This window comes from Staurois parvus, unplaced genomic scaffold (genome assembly GCF_062004578.1).
Source record: "Staurois parvus isolate SC_StPar_1 unplaced genomic scaffold, SC_StPar_1.0 ptg000207l, whole genome shotgun sequence".
Taxonomy (NCBI): Eukaryota; Metazoa; Chordata; class Amphibia; order Anura; family Ranidae; genus Staurois; species Staurois parvus.
Window position 1 is genome coordinate 5,793,724 of NW_028318003.1, and position 19,330 is coordinate 5,813,053.

Here is a 19,330-nt window from a genome sequence, read left to right on the forward strand (position 1 = left end):
TTCAAAAAACCTCCTGCGCTTAAATGGAATCCTACCCTCAAAAAGCTGCTAACACTAAACTTATACCCGAATAAGTGAATAATCAATTAAAATAAACAGTGTAGCGCTAATAAATAATATATATATATATATATATATATATATATATAAATATCCAGTGAATAAGTGATTACAATAAACAAACTCAATATACACTCCCTAGGTATATATATCCGGAATGATAAACAAAGAAATAAATAATAGTGTCGCGCTTGAATTCCCTCGTGGGGAATATCCAGTGCAAAAAGTGACAAATACAATCTTAATACAATATAGTGACAAAAGAACATACGGTGCTCAAAATAGGTGAACCAATATTCAATTGGAAAAAGTCCAAACAATATAATAATAATAATGCAATGCTTTGTGGTGGTCTTCCCACTCCACTCTTCATGCAAAAGTAATGTGCAGTGTGCGTGATACAAATCAACACGATGGTCTATGGAGCGATTCTTCTTCCCATACTGCATCCCACAGCCAGTATGGTTTGGTGTGTCTCACTTACCTGGGGAGGAGATGGTCTATGGAGCAATTCTTCTTCCCATACTGCATCCCACAGCCATCGTGTTGATCTGTATTCTCTGCAGCTCTATTGCTGGGATTATTCTGATCTGTGCCAGTAGAGCTGGCTGCTAGTCTGGTGGACGCTGGAGGTGAAATCCAGAGAGGAATCCATTCTGATAGGATCGTTTGATCCTTAAAGCGTGCTGGCCCTGTGGGGTCTAAGTAAGGAGGTGAGGGGGCATTTTGGCCGTTAAATGATTGGCACGTGTGAATCACGCACACTGCACATTACTTTTGCATGAAGAGTGGAGTGGGAAGACCACCACAAAGCATTGCATTATTATTATTATATTGTTTGGAATTTTTGCAATTGAATATTGGTTCACCTATTTTGAGCACCGTATGTTCTTTTGTCACTATATTGTATTAAGATTGTATTTGTCACTTTTTGCACTGGATATTCCCCACGAGGGAATTCACACATGACACTATTATTTATTTCTTTGTTTATCATTCCGGATATATATATACCTAGGGGTTGTATATTGAGTTTGCTTAGTGTAATCACTTATTCACTGGATATTTATATATATATATATATATATATATATTATTTATTAGCGCTACACTGTTTATTTTAATATTGTACACACAGTTAACAGTTTTGTCTTTTCCTCCTCAGGGTTACTGCAATGTCTTCCAGCCAGGTGAGGAGCAGCGATGCCTACGTGTTATTCTATGAGCTATCAGGACCTTCGTCCAGGATGTAGACTTTAAACCACTAATGGATGCAGTGGAGAAACAATTGCATTAGATGTGAATACTGTCCAGAAGGGTCACAAGAACCTACATTTATGCTGCAGTGAGCTAAAAGAATTATTTTTAATCTACACCAGCATTTCATATAGTCACTAGTTGCCTTAAGTAATTATCCAAAGAACAATGGCCTTAAACTGAATAAAAAATACCAGTGGATTGGGTAATAGTGCGGGAGACTGAAAAATTCAAAGAACACCAACTTTGTCCTACAGTATTCAATGACATATCTATACCCAAGTCTTTATAACCAGTAAGAACATAAGTAAACCAGTATGGGGGAAACTCAGCTGTTTTTGCACAATACTGAAACTCCAGGTATGTTTGTTGCTGCTCTTACCATTTGAGTGTTACGGCAGAAGAAATCCTAAGATGTGTTTCGGAAAAGTCCTTAGAAGTCAGGATGAAAACTGCTCAGGAAAGAAAATGATATGTCCTTATACATTATGAGAAAATGTTTTTACATATTTTTTTTGGTTGCTGTCTCAAATAAACATCTCAGTTACTGGGGTGGCCTGCTACATAAGGTGGCCCCTTGTATGAAGAATTGTAACATGACGATTGTTAACTGAAGTGAATAAGGGCAATGCAATTGTACACATAGCGAGACAGTCACCGCTGTATATAATTTAGAGTGATGTGTAATTCTAATATCTAATGTGTCTCGGTAGGAGCTCTCAGCTTAGCTAGTGTTAACATGATAGAATATCAAATACAATAGGCTGCTTTCATGGACAGAGTGTGGAGTGGCAGAAGTGGTCACTCAGAATTTCACTCCAGAACAGGGTGTCTGACAAAGCTTCTTGTGACATCTTCGGGGGCCACAAGAATGAAATCTTTGCACTGCTAAGTTTTTACTGCTTGAGAGGTGTGTGGTGTTCACAAAAGTATTAAGAAGATGTACTGAAGGACTTAGGCTATTTAGCTGTTTTTTACTTTTATAATTGTTTTTATTACTATTAATATTATTATTACTATTATGCAGATACCAAAGCTAGTGAAGTGTAGCATGTAGTCATAATTTATTTTGAAGTGTATGAAAGCTACAGTTTTAAAACTTTTTGACTTTTACAGTGAGATTCACGTGGAGATAGCTTGGGACTTCTTTCACAATTATGTTTTCCTGCTCCCTGACTGCCCACCTAAAAAGTGGCATACAGCCAGACAAGACCGCACACATGCCATGGCTTGTCCAGTTAACAGGTGCACCGCCTGTCAAAGTTGCTAATTTAAGTCAATTAGACTATGGCTCAACCATGAAATTAGGCTCTTTTAAAATTGCTGTTTGGCAAAGAAACCAAAGCAGGAATTGAGGAAGTGGTAGAATGGCCTCCTAAATGCTTGAAGGCCACCGATTTGTGTTATACCCGTTACCTGGACTGAAAGTGAAAGAAAATATTTCAAATGGGGATACATACAGCAGTAAAAATCTGTCATGGGTTTATGCCCTTCCCCGCTCTATCCACAACTAAAATAAAAAGTTTTGTCTGGAGCTGAGCTGTAGGTAGTTACTGAACAATAATAGTTAAAGGGACTGTCTACTCTGAATGATTGTATAGTTTTTAGTATTGTTTGTTGGTAGTGCATAGCAGACCTCTAGGATGGACACGAAGGAAAACTATACTATACTATAGCACTACATAAACCTAAGTTGTAGATGATCGGTGTCCCAGACTTTCAACCACTGGTCGACATTTTGCTATGAAAACAATAAGGATATTTTTATATTTTATATATTGTGTGTGTATGTATGTGTATGTATATATATATATATATATATATATATATATATATATATATATATATATATATATATATATATATACACACACACACACACATACACATACACACACATACACACATCAGATATTAGTTATATTTATCAGCAGTCAGCTATAATAAAATAGACACCTACACAATTTGCAAAATTATATAAAATAAAGTGGCACTATATATTTTCTAAAGCCAAGGTTTTAATGAGTTAATGCTGTACTCTCAAATTAATACACAAAATAAACATAAATCATAAGCCCTGATTGAAGAAGTCCACATAACTCCAACTATATAACTGAACAATTCCTTTTCTTTATTTCTTACTCAAGTGCGTGCATCTCCACTCAGAAACATTGTATATCCATTGCCACCAAATTACACACAGAGACGCTTATCGAATAATCGGACCCCCTATATAAGTGAGGTCAGACAATACTTGTGGAGAGACAAAACTGGCCAAATGTCAGCAGGAGTTTCCACAGTCCTTCACCGGTGATCAGCCTCTTTGCATATTGCACAGGAGTCCCTGGCAGTGAGGACTTTTCTCTTAGTCGATCACTGGAGGAGGAGGAGGGTGGAAGCTCCCATTGACGTTTGGCCAGTTTTGTCTCTACAGAAGCATTGTCTGACCTCACTTATATAGGGGTCAGATTATTCAGTAAGTGACTGTGTGTAATTTGGTAGCAATGGATAAAGAAAATTAACTGTTCAGTTCTACGGTTGGAATTTATACGGACGTTTTCACTGAGGATTGATGTTTTTTATTTTTTATGCATAATAACCCATTAGATAATTAACCAATTAGGATATTAGCTTTGTAAAATATAGAACACCGCTTTATTTTATATAATTTAGCAAATATTAGCAATTCATTCAGTATGTAGTGTACAGGTAAAGTGGTCCATAGTGCTCCAAGGACACCTCAACTTTTAGCAGTGTTAGAAAAATACAGTTTTATTTTTTTGACCTAATGAAATTGCATGTTTGTTGTTCAGGGTCATGTATGTATACTATGCAAGTATGTGATGTGACAGGTTGTATGTGTAGCTTTTTATTTTATTACTAACTTGTTGTTGAACTATAGTCACACCTGCTACACACCTCTTAGGCATTGAAAATGTGTTGTCTTCCCCCAGACCCCTTTCAGGCCACACTAAGCTGGTGCTTACCGTGTAAGTGTGTAGAATTTGAAACACGAGTACTTTGTAAACCTAAGGACCCTATGTGTTCTATGCAAATGTAAATATCCTCATTAAACTCCATATTGAAAGCAGAGCTGTATCCTGTGTTTATATGGATATAAATCTCAGTTCAATTCCTCAACCGTATACATTCTTCATGCATTAAAGAAATGTAAACCCAGCATTTCATATTTCTGATATGTGCCTGATGTACCATGTACTTGTATGAAAAAGTATCCTGTTCTCTTTATATTGCTTCCTTTATGTGAAATCCCCAGAGTTCCTGCCTGTCCTTCTGCTTTCTCCTATTAAAGTGGTAGTAAATCCCCATTATTTTCTTGTACCTACAGGCAGGGGCGGACTGACAACTCATGGGGCCCCTGGGCAATAGAGGATCATGGGGCCCCTGTGTCCTTGCCAAAACTCAAAAAAGCCTATGAAAAAGGTACCAGGGGCATCTCATGGGGCCCCCTACTGACCCCAGGCCCTCGGGCAGTGTCCGAGTTTCCAAATGGTCAGTCCGCCCCTGCTTACAGGTAAACCTAAAATAAGGCTTACCTGTAGGTACGGTAAATATCTCCTAAAAGTGCCTCGTTTAGGAGGTATTTACTATAGTAGCAGCCGGTGATGTCATTGGCGCATGCGCACTGAGCTCTCAGTGGATGGCATGCCGTCCATTGAGTAAGCTGTGCTGCAGCCATGACACCCACGTGTATGAATGAGTGACATCATCGCAGCTCAGCTAGTCAAACAGACAAAGTCCCCAAACCCAGATGGAAGACCGGGTGAAGATGGAAGCGCCTACAGTGGTGACAGCACACCACTGTAGGCCTTCATTTTCAGGTAAGTCTTTCATAATGTGCTAGTATGTGTCGCATACCAGCACATTATGCTATTATTTTGCAGGGGAAATATTTTTTTTACGACCGCTTTGAAAGCTGACCACACTAGGCAGAAGAACACATCATGGTCAGTTCTCTAGCTGTGCTGGGAACTCAGCCTGCTCTCCTCCAATGGTCAGACTTGTCCTGACACTCCCCCCACCTTCCTGCACAGTCATTCATTGGGAAGATCAGTGTACTGCTGTTTCACCTCCCCCAGCTCTCTAACTTCTTTATGCAATTGAGAGCAATGGGTATGTGATCGCTTATAAGGAGAAAAAAAAAAGTACTTATAATGCTTTTTATATTGTATGTATACACAAATGTTTTGCCTTTCATTTCTATTTTAAACTGAATGGGTTGTTTTACAAGGTGTGGGCTTACATATACTTTAACCACTAGCCTACAGGGCACTTATACCCCCTTCCTGTCCAGGCCAATTTTCAGCTTTCAGCCCTGTCACACTTTGAATGACATTTGCACAGTCATGCAACACTGTACCCATATGAAATTTTTACCACTGAAAAATGTTTTTTCTTAGTTTTTGTTATATAATTTTGTAAATAAGTGATTTTTCTCCTTCATTGATGTGTGCTAATGAGGCTGCAGCGATGGGCACTGATGAGGCACTGGTAGGTCGCACTGATGGGCATTGACAGGCATCACTGGGCACTGAAAGGCGGCACTGACTGGCACTGTTGCACACTGATAAGTGGCACTGACTGGCACTGATTGCCAGCACTGACTGGCATTGATAGGTGGCACTGATATGTGGCATTGATGGGCACTGTCAGGTGGCATGGATGCGCACTGACAGCTGGCACTGATGGGCACTGACAGGTGGCACTGCTGGGGCTACACAGATCATCAGTGCCCTGATGATCAGTGTACATGTCCCCTCTGAGGAATGCCGATTACCGTCTCGTCTCTCCTCTGTCAACGTGACAGTTTGTGAGGAGAGGAATGCCGATAACCAGTATTTCCCTATTTACATGCGATCAGCTGTGATTGGACACAGCTGATCACATGACCAAGCCGACATCTTCGACTCTTTCCCTTGATTAGTGATCCGCTGTGTCCGAGGGACACAGTGCACCGCCGATCACCGTGCGTTCCCGGAGCCACACATGCGCGGTTAGAATGGGAGGACGTCATATGACTTCCTCCCAGAACGAGAGAACCACCTTGCGTCCGTTATTGTACTATATGGTGGGCGGGAGACGGTTAAAGTGGATCTTGCTAGATATTTCTGTTTTTTGTCAATCTTTTAAAATCAGCAGCTTTCACTAAAATATTACTTGGTTCTAAGTCCATGAAAGCCCTTGTTCAGGAACTTCCTGTTTTGGGTTGACAACTGTCTCCCAGATGTGCTTCTGCAGTATCACATTCAGCTGTGGTGGATACTACAAATGGCCATGGTGACACACATGCCATTGATTTATTGTTGTCACAATAATGAAGCTAGTCCAGAGTAATGATTTGCCACCAAAGATGGAGTGAGTACATGTAGAAGCAGAAGTGGCTAAAGGAGGTTGAAAGACATCAGCAGCGCTGAGATGGAAAAGGAAACATTTTTTCCTGGGTACATTTTGTTCAGAGATGAATAACTCATTCAATAATGTTTGTGAATTAACATTTACATATAAATCACTACAAGAACAGATATGCAAATGCTCATGCAGCAAACAACAGGTTTATTAATGCATGCATTAGGATTTTGTGAATTCTTTTTATGTGTTTCAGAGTGAAATATTATGGGGTACACATGGAATGCTATCCACAATGCAGTGTCATACTAATAAATAATCTAAATGTAAAGCTGGCCATAGATGGATCAAAATTTGTCCAGTTCAACAGGGATCATCCGAATTTCCATCCGTCTATAGCAGTTCCCATTTCTGAACACTGACTGCTCTCCAATAGGCTTGTTGGAAAACTTTGCTTTGATCAGCGCTGCAATCACTAAGCTGCAGCACTGATTGGTGTCTTCTGATGGCAGGGGAGTCCCCTCTCTCAGAATACTAGAGCATGACCTCTCTGCGGCCTTCGACACAGTCGACCACCCCCTCCTCCTCAAAAAACTACACTCCCTCGGCCTCAGAGATTCTGCTCTCTCCTGGCTCTCATCCTACCTGTCACAACGCTATTTCAGCGATACCTATAATGCCACCACCTCCCCCTTACTCCCCCTCTCTGTTGGGGTCCCTCAAGGCTCTGTCCTCGGGCCCCTTCTCTTCTCCATCTACACCTCCTCCCTTGGCCAACTCATACACTCTCACAGCTTCAACTACCAACTCTATGCCGAAGACACACAAATCTATCTCTCAACCCCCCACCTCACCCCCTCGGTCTCCGCCCGAATCACACACCTACTGAGCGACATATCAGACGGGATGTCGCTCCACTTCCTTAAACTGAACCTCTCCAAAACCGAGTTTTTTTGTCTTCCCCCCCCAGCCCGGACCCCACCCCCCATTGACTTCTCCATCACATCCAACAACGCTACCATCAAACCCCCCCCCCCCCGCAGGCCAGAGTACTTGGTGTCATTCTGGACTCCAACCTATCCTTCCAGCCCCAAGTTCAATCTTTAACAAACTTGTGCAGACTCCACCTCCGCAACATCGCCAAAATCCGCATGTTCCTAACCCCAGAAACCACTAAACAGCTCATCCACTCCCTCATCATATCACGACTCGACTACCGCAACTCCCTCCTCACTGACCTGCCTCGCCGCTGGCTATCCCCGCTTCAGTCGATCCTGAATACGGCTGCCAGACTCATTCACCTTTCCAACCGCTCTGTTTCCGCCACCCCCCTCTGCCAATCCCTCCACTGGCTTCTGATTGCGCAACGGATCAAAATCCTAACACTGACGTACAAAGCCGTCCACCATACTGCCCCGAACTACATCACTGACCTAATATCCAAGTACCGCCCAGCACGCACACTCCACTCCTCACAAGACCTCCTTCTCTCTAGTTTCCTGGTCTCCTCCTCCCATGCCCGCCTCCAGGACTTCTCCAGGGTGTCACCCATCCTCTGGAACTCCCTGCCCCAACCCATTAGATTATCACCTACTCTCCTCTCCTTTAGGCGCACCCTGAAAAATGCATGTTTTGCATTGTATTGGTATTGTTCTGTCACATGTTCTGCTCCCCTTTGTAATGTACAGCGCTGAGCAAACTATTGGCGCTGTTTAAATACTGTATAATAATAATAATAGTGGGGGAGAATCCTGCACCCACCTTGAATATGTGGATGGCAGAATTGTGTTTTGTTTTTTTTTTTTGTTCAGCTGGCTGGCATAACCCATCTATGGCCACCTTTAGCTTGATAACATTTTCATACCAATTACATTAGGAAAAAAAATGCAAAGCACTTCAAATAAATTAAATACTTTAAATTGTAAGCTCCACGAGCAGGGCCCTCCTATTCCTTCTGTACTGAAAGTATTGTAATTGTACTGTCTCCCTTATATTGTAAAGCGCTGCGCAAACTGTTGGCGCTATATAAATCCTGTATAATAATAATAATAATAATAATAAATACAGGTGCCAAAGTAGAGAGTATACATTTGGAAGTATTTCAACAGAAAGAAAGCTTTTATTGCCACCTAGTGATCACTACTGTATGTTACAATTAACATTGATCCTCCTTGGCATGTAAGGCTAGCCCCATGCAGCTGGTTTCTCCCATTCATCTCACAAGCCATACAAGAGAAGAATCAATGGATTCCTCCATCTACGCTGTTAACCTGCACTGCCAGCTGTTATATACCCGTGGGCTCATTCACATGTGCTTTGCGATTGCTTTTAAAAGAGCATTTAACAGGCAGTGGGGAGACATTGGCCACATGCTTTAACCCCTTAAATTCTGCACTAGTATGCCACGACCATGTGCATTGCATGTAGCTGTAGGGTTCTTGCGGAGCTGTCCAATTCATTGTTTTAACGGCCCTCAACCATTAGTGTGAAGTAGCCCAAACAGATAGTTAGTTTGGGCCAGCTAAAAACTATTTACAGTGAGGCTGCATTCACACTTGTGCAGTGCGGTATATCACATGTGATTCGCACAGGAACCGCACTGCATTCCTGGGCAAATCACATGCGAATTGTGTGCAGTGCAATTGGAGCCATACATTTTGTCTGGCTCCAATCGCACCGCATCCTCACTGAAAAGGTGCAGGACCCTGCACTAGAATTGGATCGCATGGGTATTCACAACTGTGAGATGCAATTCTGCACATCGCACCACGCTTTGCCGACTGATTTCTTGATGTTGTTAACTTAACCTACACACCCGCAGTGGTTCGCATGAACGGAGTGCGATTCTGATGCAGTGCGGAATTCGCACTGAAAATGCTGCAAATTCCGCACCAGATCAGTGTGAACCCGGGCTTAAAGTAAACATGGAGGTAAGCCTTAAAGTGGCTCTAAAGGTAAAGCAGTGGCTCTCTCCATTCTCCCTCTCATTGTTGGACAAAGAGGCAGCAGCAGGAGCTGTGTCAATCACAGCCAGTGAGGAGGGCGTGTGGGTGGGGCTGAGCTATGCTTTTTGTGTCAACAGACGCACAAAGCGCAGCTCGGGAGTGAGCCCGCATGAGTGAGCCCATAGCAAGTGACTTGCTATGGGGGCACTCGACAGGGGGGAGGAGCCAAGAACTCTGATTGATTCATTTGATTTTGATTATATTGATTTTGACTAATTAAGAAAACTTCAGCACACTGCCATGGATAACAGACCAACCAGCTCACTATGCTGTATGTTAGTATTAAAAAAGAGAAAAACTGGGTTTACCTTTACTGCTCAATTTCTTCATATTGACTCTAAGGGCCTAGTCTCAGAATAATACACTGTGGCAATGATGAATCTCCATGCACAAAAAGTGTCTTGAATAATTACCGCAGTTGTGTTGTACTTATGTGTTGAGGCCCATTTAAAAAATAACCAGCAACATACATCATTTTGAAGTACCCATGTATTATTGCAATGAAATAGGTGTAAATGAAGTCTACAAAAAAATTTCAGGTATTCTGCTTCTGAAAACAGGTCAACCAGCTCATTAAATGTTATTATGATATTAGATTCATTGTAAAATTATCTGAATGTTGCTACCATTAAATGAATTGTAAAAGTTTTTTTTTTTAAATAACAAACATGTTATGCTTACCTGCTCTGTGCAATGATTGTGCACAGAGCATCCTTGAACCTCCTCTCTTGGGGCACTCCACTGGCAATCTTGGCTCCTCCTCTTCTCTGAGCAGCTTGCTATGGGAACACTTATGCAGTCTCAATCTTGAGGCTGGCTGGGTGCGTCTATAGACACACATAGACATACATTATGCAGCTCAGCCCTGCAACCCCCACCACTCACCTCACAGGATTTGAATGACATCAATAGGAGCCAATGGCTCCTGTTGCTGCCAAGTCTCCTGTGAGAAGAAAGAGAGGACAGTGCTGGATCGGAATCAAGCTCAGGTAAGTGTCTAAGGAAAGGTTGGGGTGGGAACAACTTTTGAAAGGTTGTTTACTTTAAAGCAGAGAATGCATTCAGATAAAATAAAAAAAACCTTTTTGCCTTCATAACCACTTTATTGGATTGGGATTGTTATCAATCATGTATCAATAGTGAGTTGAGCCTCCGTATGGATGTTATGTACAGTATAACCTCCTACTGTGTATATTTTATATATAGGCATACATACAGGAGTGTGGAGAATGTGTTTTGGCAATATGCACATTTATAGCTGTTTTTTTATGGGTTAGGGTTTTTTTTACTCTGTGCAGTCTGGAGTGGTTTTTTTCCAACTGGTTTCCAGACCATATTAAAACACTTAAATTATTTATGTTACTATTAAAACCCCTAAATTATTTATCTTATATTGAAGGGTGGTGTGGCTTTTTCTCATTTAGATCCTTTTGCCTTTAGGGCCCATTCAGATCTTCCCAGTCTGTTGCGGTGGGTCAAGTCATGTTAAAGCAGCCAATTCATTTGAATGGGCTGCCAATGCACCTAAGCAGACTGAAGCAATGGACACGCACTGTACTATTCCATGCTGTTCACAGAAAGTAGTGCAGTACGATTTGGAAGCTCTTTAATTTGAATGGGTTGCAAGTCACACCAGAACAGGGGCAGACTGACCATTTGGAAACTCAGGCACTGCCCGAGGGCCTGGGGTCAGTAGTGGGCCCCATGAGATGCCCCTGGTACCTTTTTAATAGGCTTTTTTGAGTTTGGGCAAGGACACAGGGGCCCCAGGATCCTCTTTGCCCGGGGGCCCCATGAGTTGTCAGTCCGCCCCTGCACCAGAATACACAACAAGCAGTGCATGTACCGCTTTTGAAAAAATGTTTTGTACCAAATCGCATGGTACTGTGGTACTATGCAATCTAGTACCCGCTAACGTACTGCAATTGCGATCTGTTTTTGGGATGTTGTTAACAATGTAGTGGCACCTGCAGCAGATTGCAAAAGCACTGTGTTTAGAACAAGGTGCAGGAAACACGCATGGAATGCACCTTTCCTGCACTGCGTTCTGGTGTGGTAAATACTAAGTTGTAAATATATTTATTCATTTATTTATTTCAGGTACTTATATAGTGCTGTCAATTTACGCAGCGCTTTACACATATATTGAACATTCACATCAGTCCCTAACCCTCAAGGGGCATACAATCTAAGGTCCCTAACTCACATTCATACATACACATATTAGGGACAATTTAGATAGGATCCAATTAACCTACCAGCATGTCTTTTGGAGTGTGGGAGGAAACCGGAGCACCCGGAGGAAACCCACACAAGCACAGGGAGAATATGCAAACTCCATGCAGGAGGCGCCATGGTAATATATATGGAATAATATAGATACCAGTGTATCTGGTAATTATATGTAGTAAAAATAAAAGACACAAAAATTGGTTAGTTGGTTGCTAAATGATGGAACTGTAACCCTAATAAAGACATAAGGATATACAATCAGGTCCATAAATATTGGGACATCGACACAATTCTAACATTTTTGGCTCTATACACCACCACAATGGATTTGAAATGAAATGAACAAGATGTGCTTTAACTGCAGACTGTCAGCTTTAATTTGAGGGTATTTACATCCAAATCAGGTGAACGGTGTAGGAATTACAACAGTTTGCATATGTTCCTCCCACTTGTTAAGGGACCAAAATTAATGGGACAATTGGCTTCTCAGCTGTTCCATGGCCAGGTGTGTGTTATTCCCTCATTATCTCAATTACAATGAGCAGATAAAAGGTCCAGAGTTCATTTCAAGTGTGCTATTTGCATTTGGAATCTGTTGCTGTCAACTCTCAAGATGAGATCCAAAGAGCTGTCACTATCAGTGAAGCAAGCCATCATTAGGCTGAAAACACAAAACAAACCCATCAGAGAGATAACAAAAACATTATGCGTGGCCAAAACAACCGTTTGGAACATTCTTAAAAAGAAGGAACGCACCGGTGAGCTCAGCAACACCCAAAGACCTGGAAGACCACAGAAAACAACTGTGGTGGATGACCGAAGAATTCTTTCCCTGGTGAAGAAAACACCCTTCACAACAGTTGGCCAGATCAAGAACACTCTCCAGGAGGTAGGTGTATGTGTGTCAAAGTCAACAATCAACAGAAGACTTCACCAGAGTGAATACAGAGGGTTCACCACAAGATGTAAACCATTTGTGAGCCTCAAAAACAGGAAGGCCAGATTAGAGTTTGCCAAATGACATCTAAAAAAGCCTTCACAGTTCTGGAACAACATCCTATGGACAGATGAGACCAAGATCAACTTGTACCAGAGTGATGGGAAGAGAAGAGTATGGAGAAGGAAAGGAACTGCTCATGATCCTAAGCATACCACCTCATCAGTGAAGCATGGTGGTGGTAGTGTCATGGCGTGGGCATGTATGGCTGCCAATGGAACTGGTTCTCTTGTATTTATTGATGATGTGACTGCTGACAAAAGCAGCAGGATGAATTCTGAAGTGTTTCGGGAATATTATCTGCTCATATTCAGCCAAATGCTTCAGAACTCATTGGGCGCCGCTTCACAGTGCAGATGGACAATGACCCAAAGCATACTGCAAAAGCAACCAAAGAGTTTTTTAAGGGAAAGAAGTGGAATGTTATGCAATGGCCAAGTCAATCACCTGACCTGAATCCGATTGAGCATGCATTTCACTTGCTGAAGACAAAACTGAAGGGAAAATGCCCCAAGAACAAGCAGGAACTGAAGACAGTTGCAGTAGAGGCCTGGCAGAGCATCACCAGGGATGAAACCCAGCGTCTGGTGATGTCTATGCGTTCCAGACTTCAGGCTGTAATTGACTGCAAACAATTTGCAACCAAGTATTAAAAAGTGAAAGTTTGATTTATGATTATTATTCTGTCCCATTACTTTTAAGTGGGAGGCACATATGCAAACTGTTGTAATTCCTACACCGTTCACTTGATTTGGATGTAAATACCCTCAAATTAAAGCTGACAGTCTGCAGTTAAAGCACATATTGTTCGTTTCATTTCAAATCTATTGTGGTGGTGTATAGAGCCAAAAATTTTAGAATTGTGTCGATGTCCCAATATTTATGGACCTGACTGTATGCTGCTAACAAACTAATCAACTCTCTAAATATATACAGGTAGTTAGCAAAAAATTGGGTTTTGGTTTTCCGAAAGCATGACTTTCAGTATATGTGGCACTGCCAAATGGGCATCAGAGCCACGTTTTTTCCCATCTGAGAAATCTGTTATCCAGTTTGTGTGTCACAGATTTCAAACAGGGCTAACTAGAAGGGATAAGATTTGGGTTCACCACTACCATGGGTTTGTGGTAAAGTCTGTGTGTTCAAGGTTTGCAGTCCCAACAAGGGAATCCGGCCATTTGGATAAAGGGTGAGGTCACAGACGCTATGCTGACAATCTGCTTTGTTGTGCTAAGGATAGCATAGGGAGCTCTATATCCACTTAGTTCATTCTGATACACCTAATCTGATATCTGATGAAAAGAGCAACTCTCAGAACACACCAACTATATCTACTCCTTTATGTACGTCTGTCAATTCGGGACTGATGTATGAACAGTGCATTGTTCCCACAGGGATGTGTATGCAGAGTCATGAAACCATCAGCCTGCAATTGATTTTAACAGGCTGGCTGCATACAGCTCCATGGACTGCCTGAGTCTCCCAGACTGTCTGGAATCAGCAGCAGAGGTGACCAGATCAAGGGCCGTGAATAAGGGGGTACCACCAGTCTTCCTTTACAGGTCCCAGGCCAGCAGGGGGGCCCAGACAGCTGGGTGAATCAGATATGTGCAGGGAGGGTGATCATCATGGTGGGGGGCAGTTACTGGAACCGATCCCCCGATGGCTGTCTCTGCAGCAGCTGAATGCTGGCTTCTCCCTCTCCCACAGGCTTTCAGCTGCTGCACAGAGAGCCATACAGGGTATTGGTTTTAGTAAGTGCCCCCCGGTACACCCATCACCCTCCCTGTGCACCATAGGTTTCCTAGCATGTAGAGGTCTCTGCGTCTCTCCATGGATATGCCATCCCAGACCATCACTGACCCACCACCAAAACAATCATGCTGAACGATGTTACAGGCAGCATAATGTTCTCCATGGCTTCTCCAGACCTTTTCACGTCTGTCACATGTGCTCAGGGTGAACCTGCTCTCATCTGTGAAAAGCACAGGGCGCCAGTGGCGGACCCGCCAATTCTGGTGTTCAATGGCAAAAGCCAATCAAGCTCTATGGTGGCGAGCAGTGAGCTCAGGGCCCACTAGAGGACGTTGGGCCCTCAGGCCACCCTCATGAAGTCTGTTTCTGATTGTTTGGTCAGAGACATTCACACCAGTGGCCTGCTGGAGGTCATTTTGTAGGGCTCTTGCAGTGCTTATCCTGTTCCTCCTTAACCCTGCTAATGGGTTAACCCTTTGAGGACCGTAAGATTTTGGAACGCCAAAATAATAAATTTTTTTGTTTTTAAAGTTCGTACACTTCAGTTGCTGTAACTAAGCCATTTCATGAAATAATTGGCAAAAAGCTAGATCCATTTGTTGTTTGTTGATAAGAACTAATATTTTGACTCAAACCAAAAAAAAAAAAAAAAAGAGTTTTAAGTTCTTAATCAGATGATACATGCAATTAAAAACATGGGACAAATACGTCCCTTGGTCCTCAAAGGGTTAAGGACTTTCTACAGCCCTGTCCAGCTCTCCTAGAGTAACTCCCTGTCTCCTGGAATCTCCTCCATGCTCTTGAGACTTCTGGCAATATCATGCATTGATGTGCCATCCTGGAGGAGTTGGACTGCCTGTGCAACCTCTGTAGGATCCAGGTATCGCCTCATACTACCAGTAGTGACACTGACCCTAGCCAAATGCAAAACTACTGAACAACAGTCAGAAAAGATGAGTAGGGAAAAAAATGGCAGTGGCCTCCATCTGTAAAACCAGTCCTGTTTTGGGAGTTGTCTCATTGTTGCCCATCTAGTGCACCTGTTGTTAATTTCATTAACACCAAAGCAGCTGAAACTGAATAACAACCCCCATCTGCTACTTAACTGACCAGATCAATATCCCAGGGGTTTAATTGACTTGATGTTATACTCTGATTACAAAGTGTTCCTATAATTATTTTGAGCAGTGTATATATAGTAAAGTGAATTTATTAATAGTAAAACAAAAGACATTGAACATCAGCAAACAAAAAGATATAAGTGAACCAAAAACCCAGTGACAAAATACCTAACTAAACGACCAAACGGAATAACAAAAATCCTAACTATCAAATTAACTATGTACAATGTATACAAATGGGAAACACGGGAAAGCAGGGTAAAACTAGTGGTGCAGGTGACAAATAGGAAGGGGAAACAAAACTAGGATCTGGAACAAGGAGGAGTAGGAACAAGGTAGCAAGGTTCGGGGTAAAGGTACAAGGCAAATAGCATGATCGAAGAGCAGTAACAAGATAACAGCTAGTGGTATCTGGCAGCAAGCAAAGAAAAACACTGGCGCGAGGTGTATCAGCAGAAGATGACTAAATTCCTTCCCATCAACCAGCATCAGGTGGAGACTGACTACTGAGATCTGCTGACTGCTGGGAAACACTCATTGGTGGACACCAAAACTATAACCTTCCACTCAGGGAAGCACAATACCACCAGCAGGTGATCCAGATTCTGACACAGGCGGATAAGCACAGCCCCCTGCACAAGTGTATGGATCCATGACTCCATGTGAATGAGCCCTAAGTCTGTATTGTTACCTATTGATGAAGCTATTGATCTCCTTTACCTACAGTAGCTCTGCCACATGCGTAAAGATGGTTAGCTTTTTTAAATATTTCAAAGTGATCATTTCTATACATTCTAATATGTATACTGTACTAAATGTGGATCCACTTATTGTCACATTTCAGGCACAGTGTAATTTGTGTACTATAGCTGTCAAATCTAATTTTATAAAGATGATCTGGATCCATCAGTACATGTACTTCATAGTTCACGAGAGCAGATTGTAAAGTAAATCTTTAGAATTAGTATCTTTAGAGATCTTATATGCATGATAGCCCTTCCCCCAAGATTACTTATAGAAACAAAGCAGCATCCAACCGATGAGGGTGACATTATTATTATTATACAGGATTTATATAGCGCCAACAGTTTGCTCAGCGCTACAATATAAAGGGAGACAATACAGCAACAATACAGTTCAATACAAGAGGGAATGATTAATGTGTCTGTGTGGATATAATTTTTGGGGCATCATTGGAACTGAAGCGGCTTTGAGAAGGTATGAATTATCGAACTCTGCAGAACAAGTACCGTTGGAATGTGACTAACTAGTTATGCCATGACTTGGATAACAAAGAATACACAATTATAACCCTGGTTATAGATCTGGTATGACATCATGAGTTCTTTCAAAAGAATTGATAGATGTGCATTCTTTCTTCCTCTATCCAAAATTAAAAAATAACCTCCTAGGAGAAGATAACAACTATAACATAAGTTCACAGTAATGAGGATGTGTTGTGTGATCCTACAATGGGGTATTGTTTTCTCTGTATACAAAATACTAATCTAGAAATAACTAATGAAATATTCCCTGAAATGCAGAGCAATAGTCTCAAAACAATGTTCAATAGGATGAATTGTCAGCGATGTTAAGAACAAAATAAAGCCATGTAATCCATATATCATGTATTTTGGGGCATCTAGCAGTTCCAGAAAAGCAAGTTAATTTAACCCTTCCCCACCCGGCCTATAGTAAAATGACGGCCAGGCAGGATTTTTGTCGATCTGAGTCATATGACTTTCTCCCGGATCACAGCCGATGACTGGTCTGTGCACGGACCTGTTGTCGGTACCATGTGACTGCTGTGGCCAATCACAGCAGGTCACATGACAATTGTAAACATTCTTTTGTATCCTTTCATGCCATCCATTGTATACAATTGTGTTGCTAGCTGTGACTGGTCGCAGTGATCACATGGTACAGACTGGGACAATCACAGCCCATCTGTGTCATGTGATTAGCTGCGGCCAATCACAACTAATCACAACAAAACAAACTTAATCGATTTTATTCAGTAAAATGCTTGCTTATAGCAATGAAATTCATAGCTATAAGCAATCATAATGTGTAAACAAAATATATATATACTGATCACTTTCCCAGAGTAGTACAATATTACTATGGTAACATTATATTACTCTGGTCACAGAAAACAAATCATAAAAAAAGAAAAAATTTAAAAAATATATATATATATAATTTTTTTTTCGTATTGTCACCAGTGTCTCTTATCACAGCCACACCAGTTATATGATGACATTGTACTGCACTGGTGACAATATGTAGAAAAAAAAAAAAAGAATTGTGATTTTTTTTTCATTTTCCACAAAATCATGCCGAAAATGATAATTGAAAAAAAAAATCACCATGCCTCTTATGAAATACCTCAGACTGACTACTTTTCAAAAACAGGTATTTTATATCTGTTCATCCTGACATTTTTGGACTTCAAGAAATGAGATTGATCGATTTTCAGATATATACAACAGTTTGTGGACTCTATAACTTTCCTACAGACTAAATAATATACACTGATTTGGGTTATTTTCACCAAAGCAATGTAGCAGAATACATTTTGGCCTAAATTTATGAAGAAAAAAAGATTTATTTGCAAAATTTTATAACAGAAACCAAGAAAAATGCGTTTCTTTTCAAAATGTTTGGTCTTTTTTCATTTATTTAGCAAAAGATAAAAAAACAAGTGGTGATTACATACCACCAAAAGAAAGCTCTAGTTGTGTGAAGAAAATGATAAAAATTTAGTTTGGGTACAGTGTTGCATGACAGCGCAATTGTCAAAGTGTGAGAGAGATAGGAAGGGGTAAAATTGAAGTGGTTAAGATTGAGGCTTAAAGGATAAGTTCACCTTTGTTCACCTTTTTTGTTTTTTTAAATTGCAGCTCCCCTATGTACCAATATAGAATAAATCTACTTCTTTTGCAGAAATTTTCTGTTTCTTCTACCCACCTTTATGTCAGTGTCCAGATGACTGTATAAAAAAACTTCTCCATTACTTCTGCCTTATTTCCTGCAGAGACTTTAGGTCATGACACAGGAAGGAGTTGACCAGCTGACCTCATTAGAACACACCATGCACCATCTGCCCTCCTACCTCCCACCCACTGCCGGGTGCACGACTATTAAACGAAAAGCAATCAATTAGTGATCACTGTTCTCACTAAATACACAGGCATCGATATATATATATTTTTTTTTCTTACTTTAACCGCTTAAGGACCGCCCTATAGCAGATATAGTTAGTTCCCCCCCAGTGTCAGAATTGCCCACTCACAAAGAAATGATCAGTCTAAAAATCGAATGGTAGGTGTATTGTAACACTGAGAGACAGAATAGCAGCAGAAAATTCAAAAGAAATGCATGTCTAACAAATTCTGCACTGATTTGCTTGTTCATGATGGAAATAAGTATTTGATCCCCTATCATTCAGCAGGATTTCTGGCTACCAGGTGTCTTTCATACAGGTAACAAGATGAGATTAGAAGCAGTCTCTTAAAGGGAGTGCTGCTAATCTC

At 41.2% G+C, this 19,330-nt stretch overlaps 1 protein-coding gene across 2 annotated transcripts in view; it reads left to right on the forward strand.

Annotated features, from left to right (window-relative positions):
• USP2 (ubiquitin specific peptidase 2) overlaps window positions 1-4,408 on the forward strand; it is a 121,045-nt gene extending 116,637 nt beyond the window's left edge. For both annotated transcript variants that reach the window (XM_089678566.1, XM_089678567.1), the window contains exon 13: window positions 1,226-4,408. In XM_089678566.1, coding sequence (XP_089534692.1) covers window positions 1,226-1,313 — 88 coding nt within the window. In that variant the 3' untranslated portion in view covers window positions 1,314-4,408. The remainder of the gene's footprint in view (window positions 1-1,225) is intronic.
• The last annotated feature ends 14,922 nt before the right edge of the window (window positions 4,409-19,330 follow it).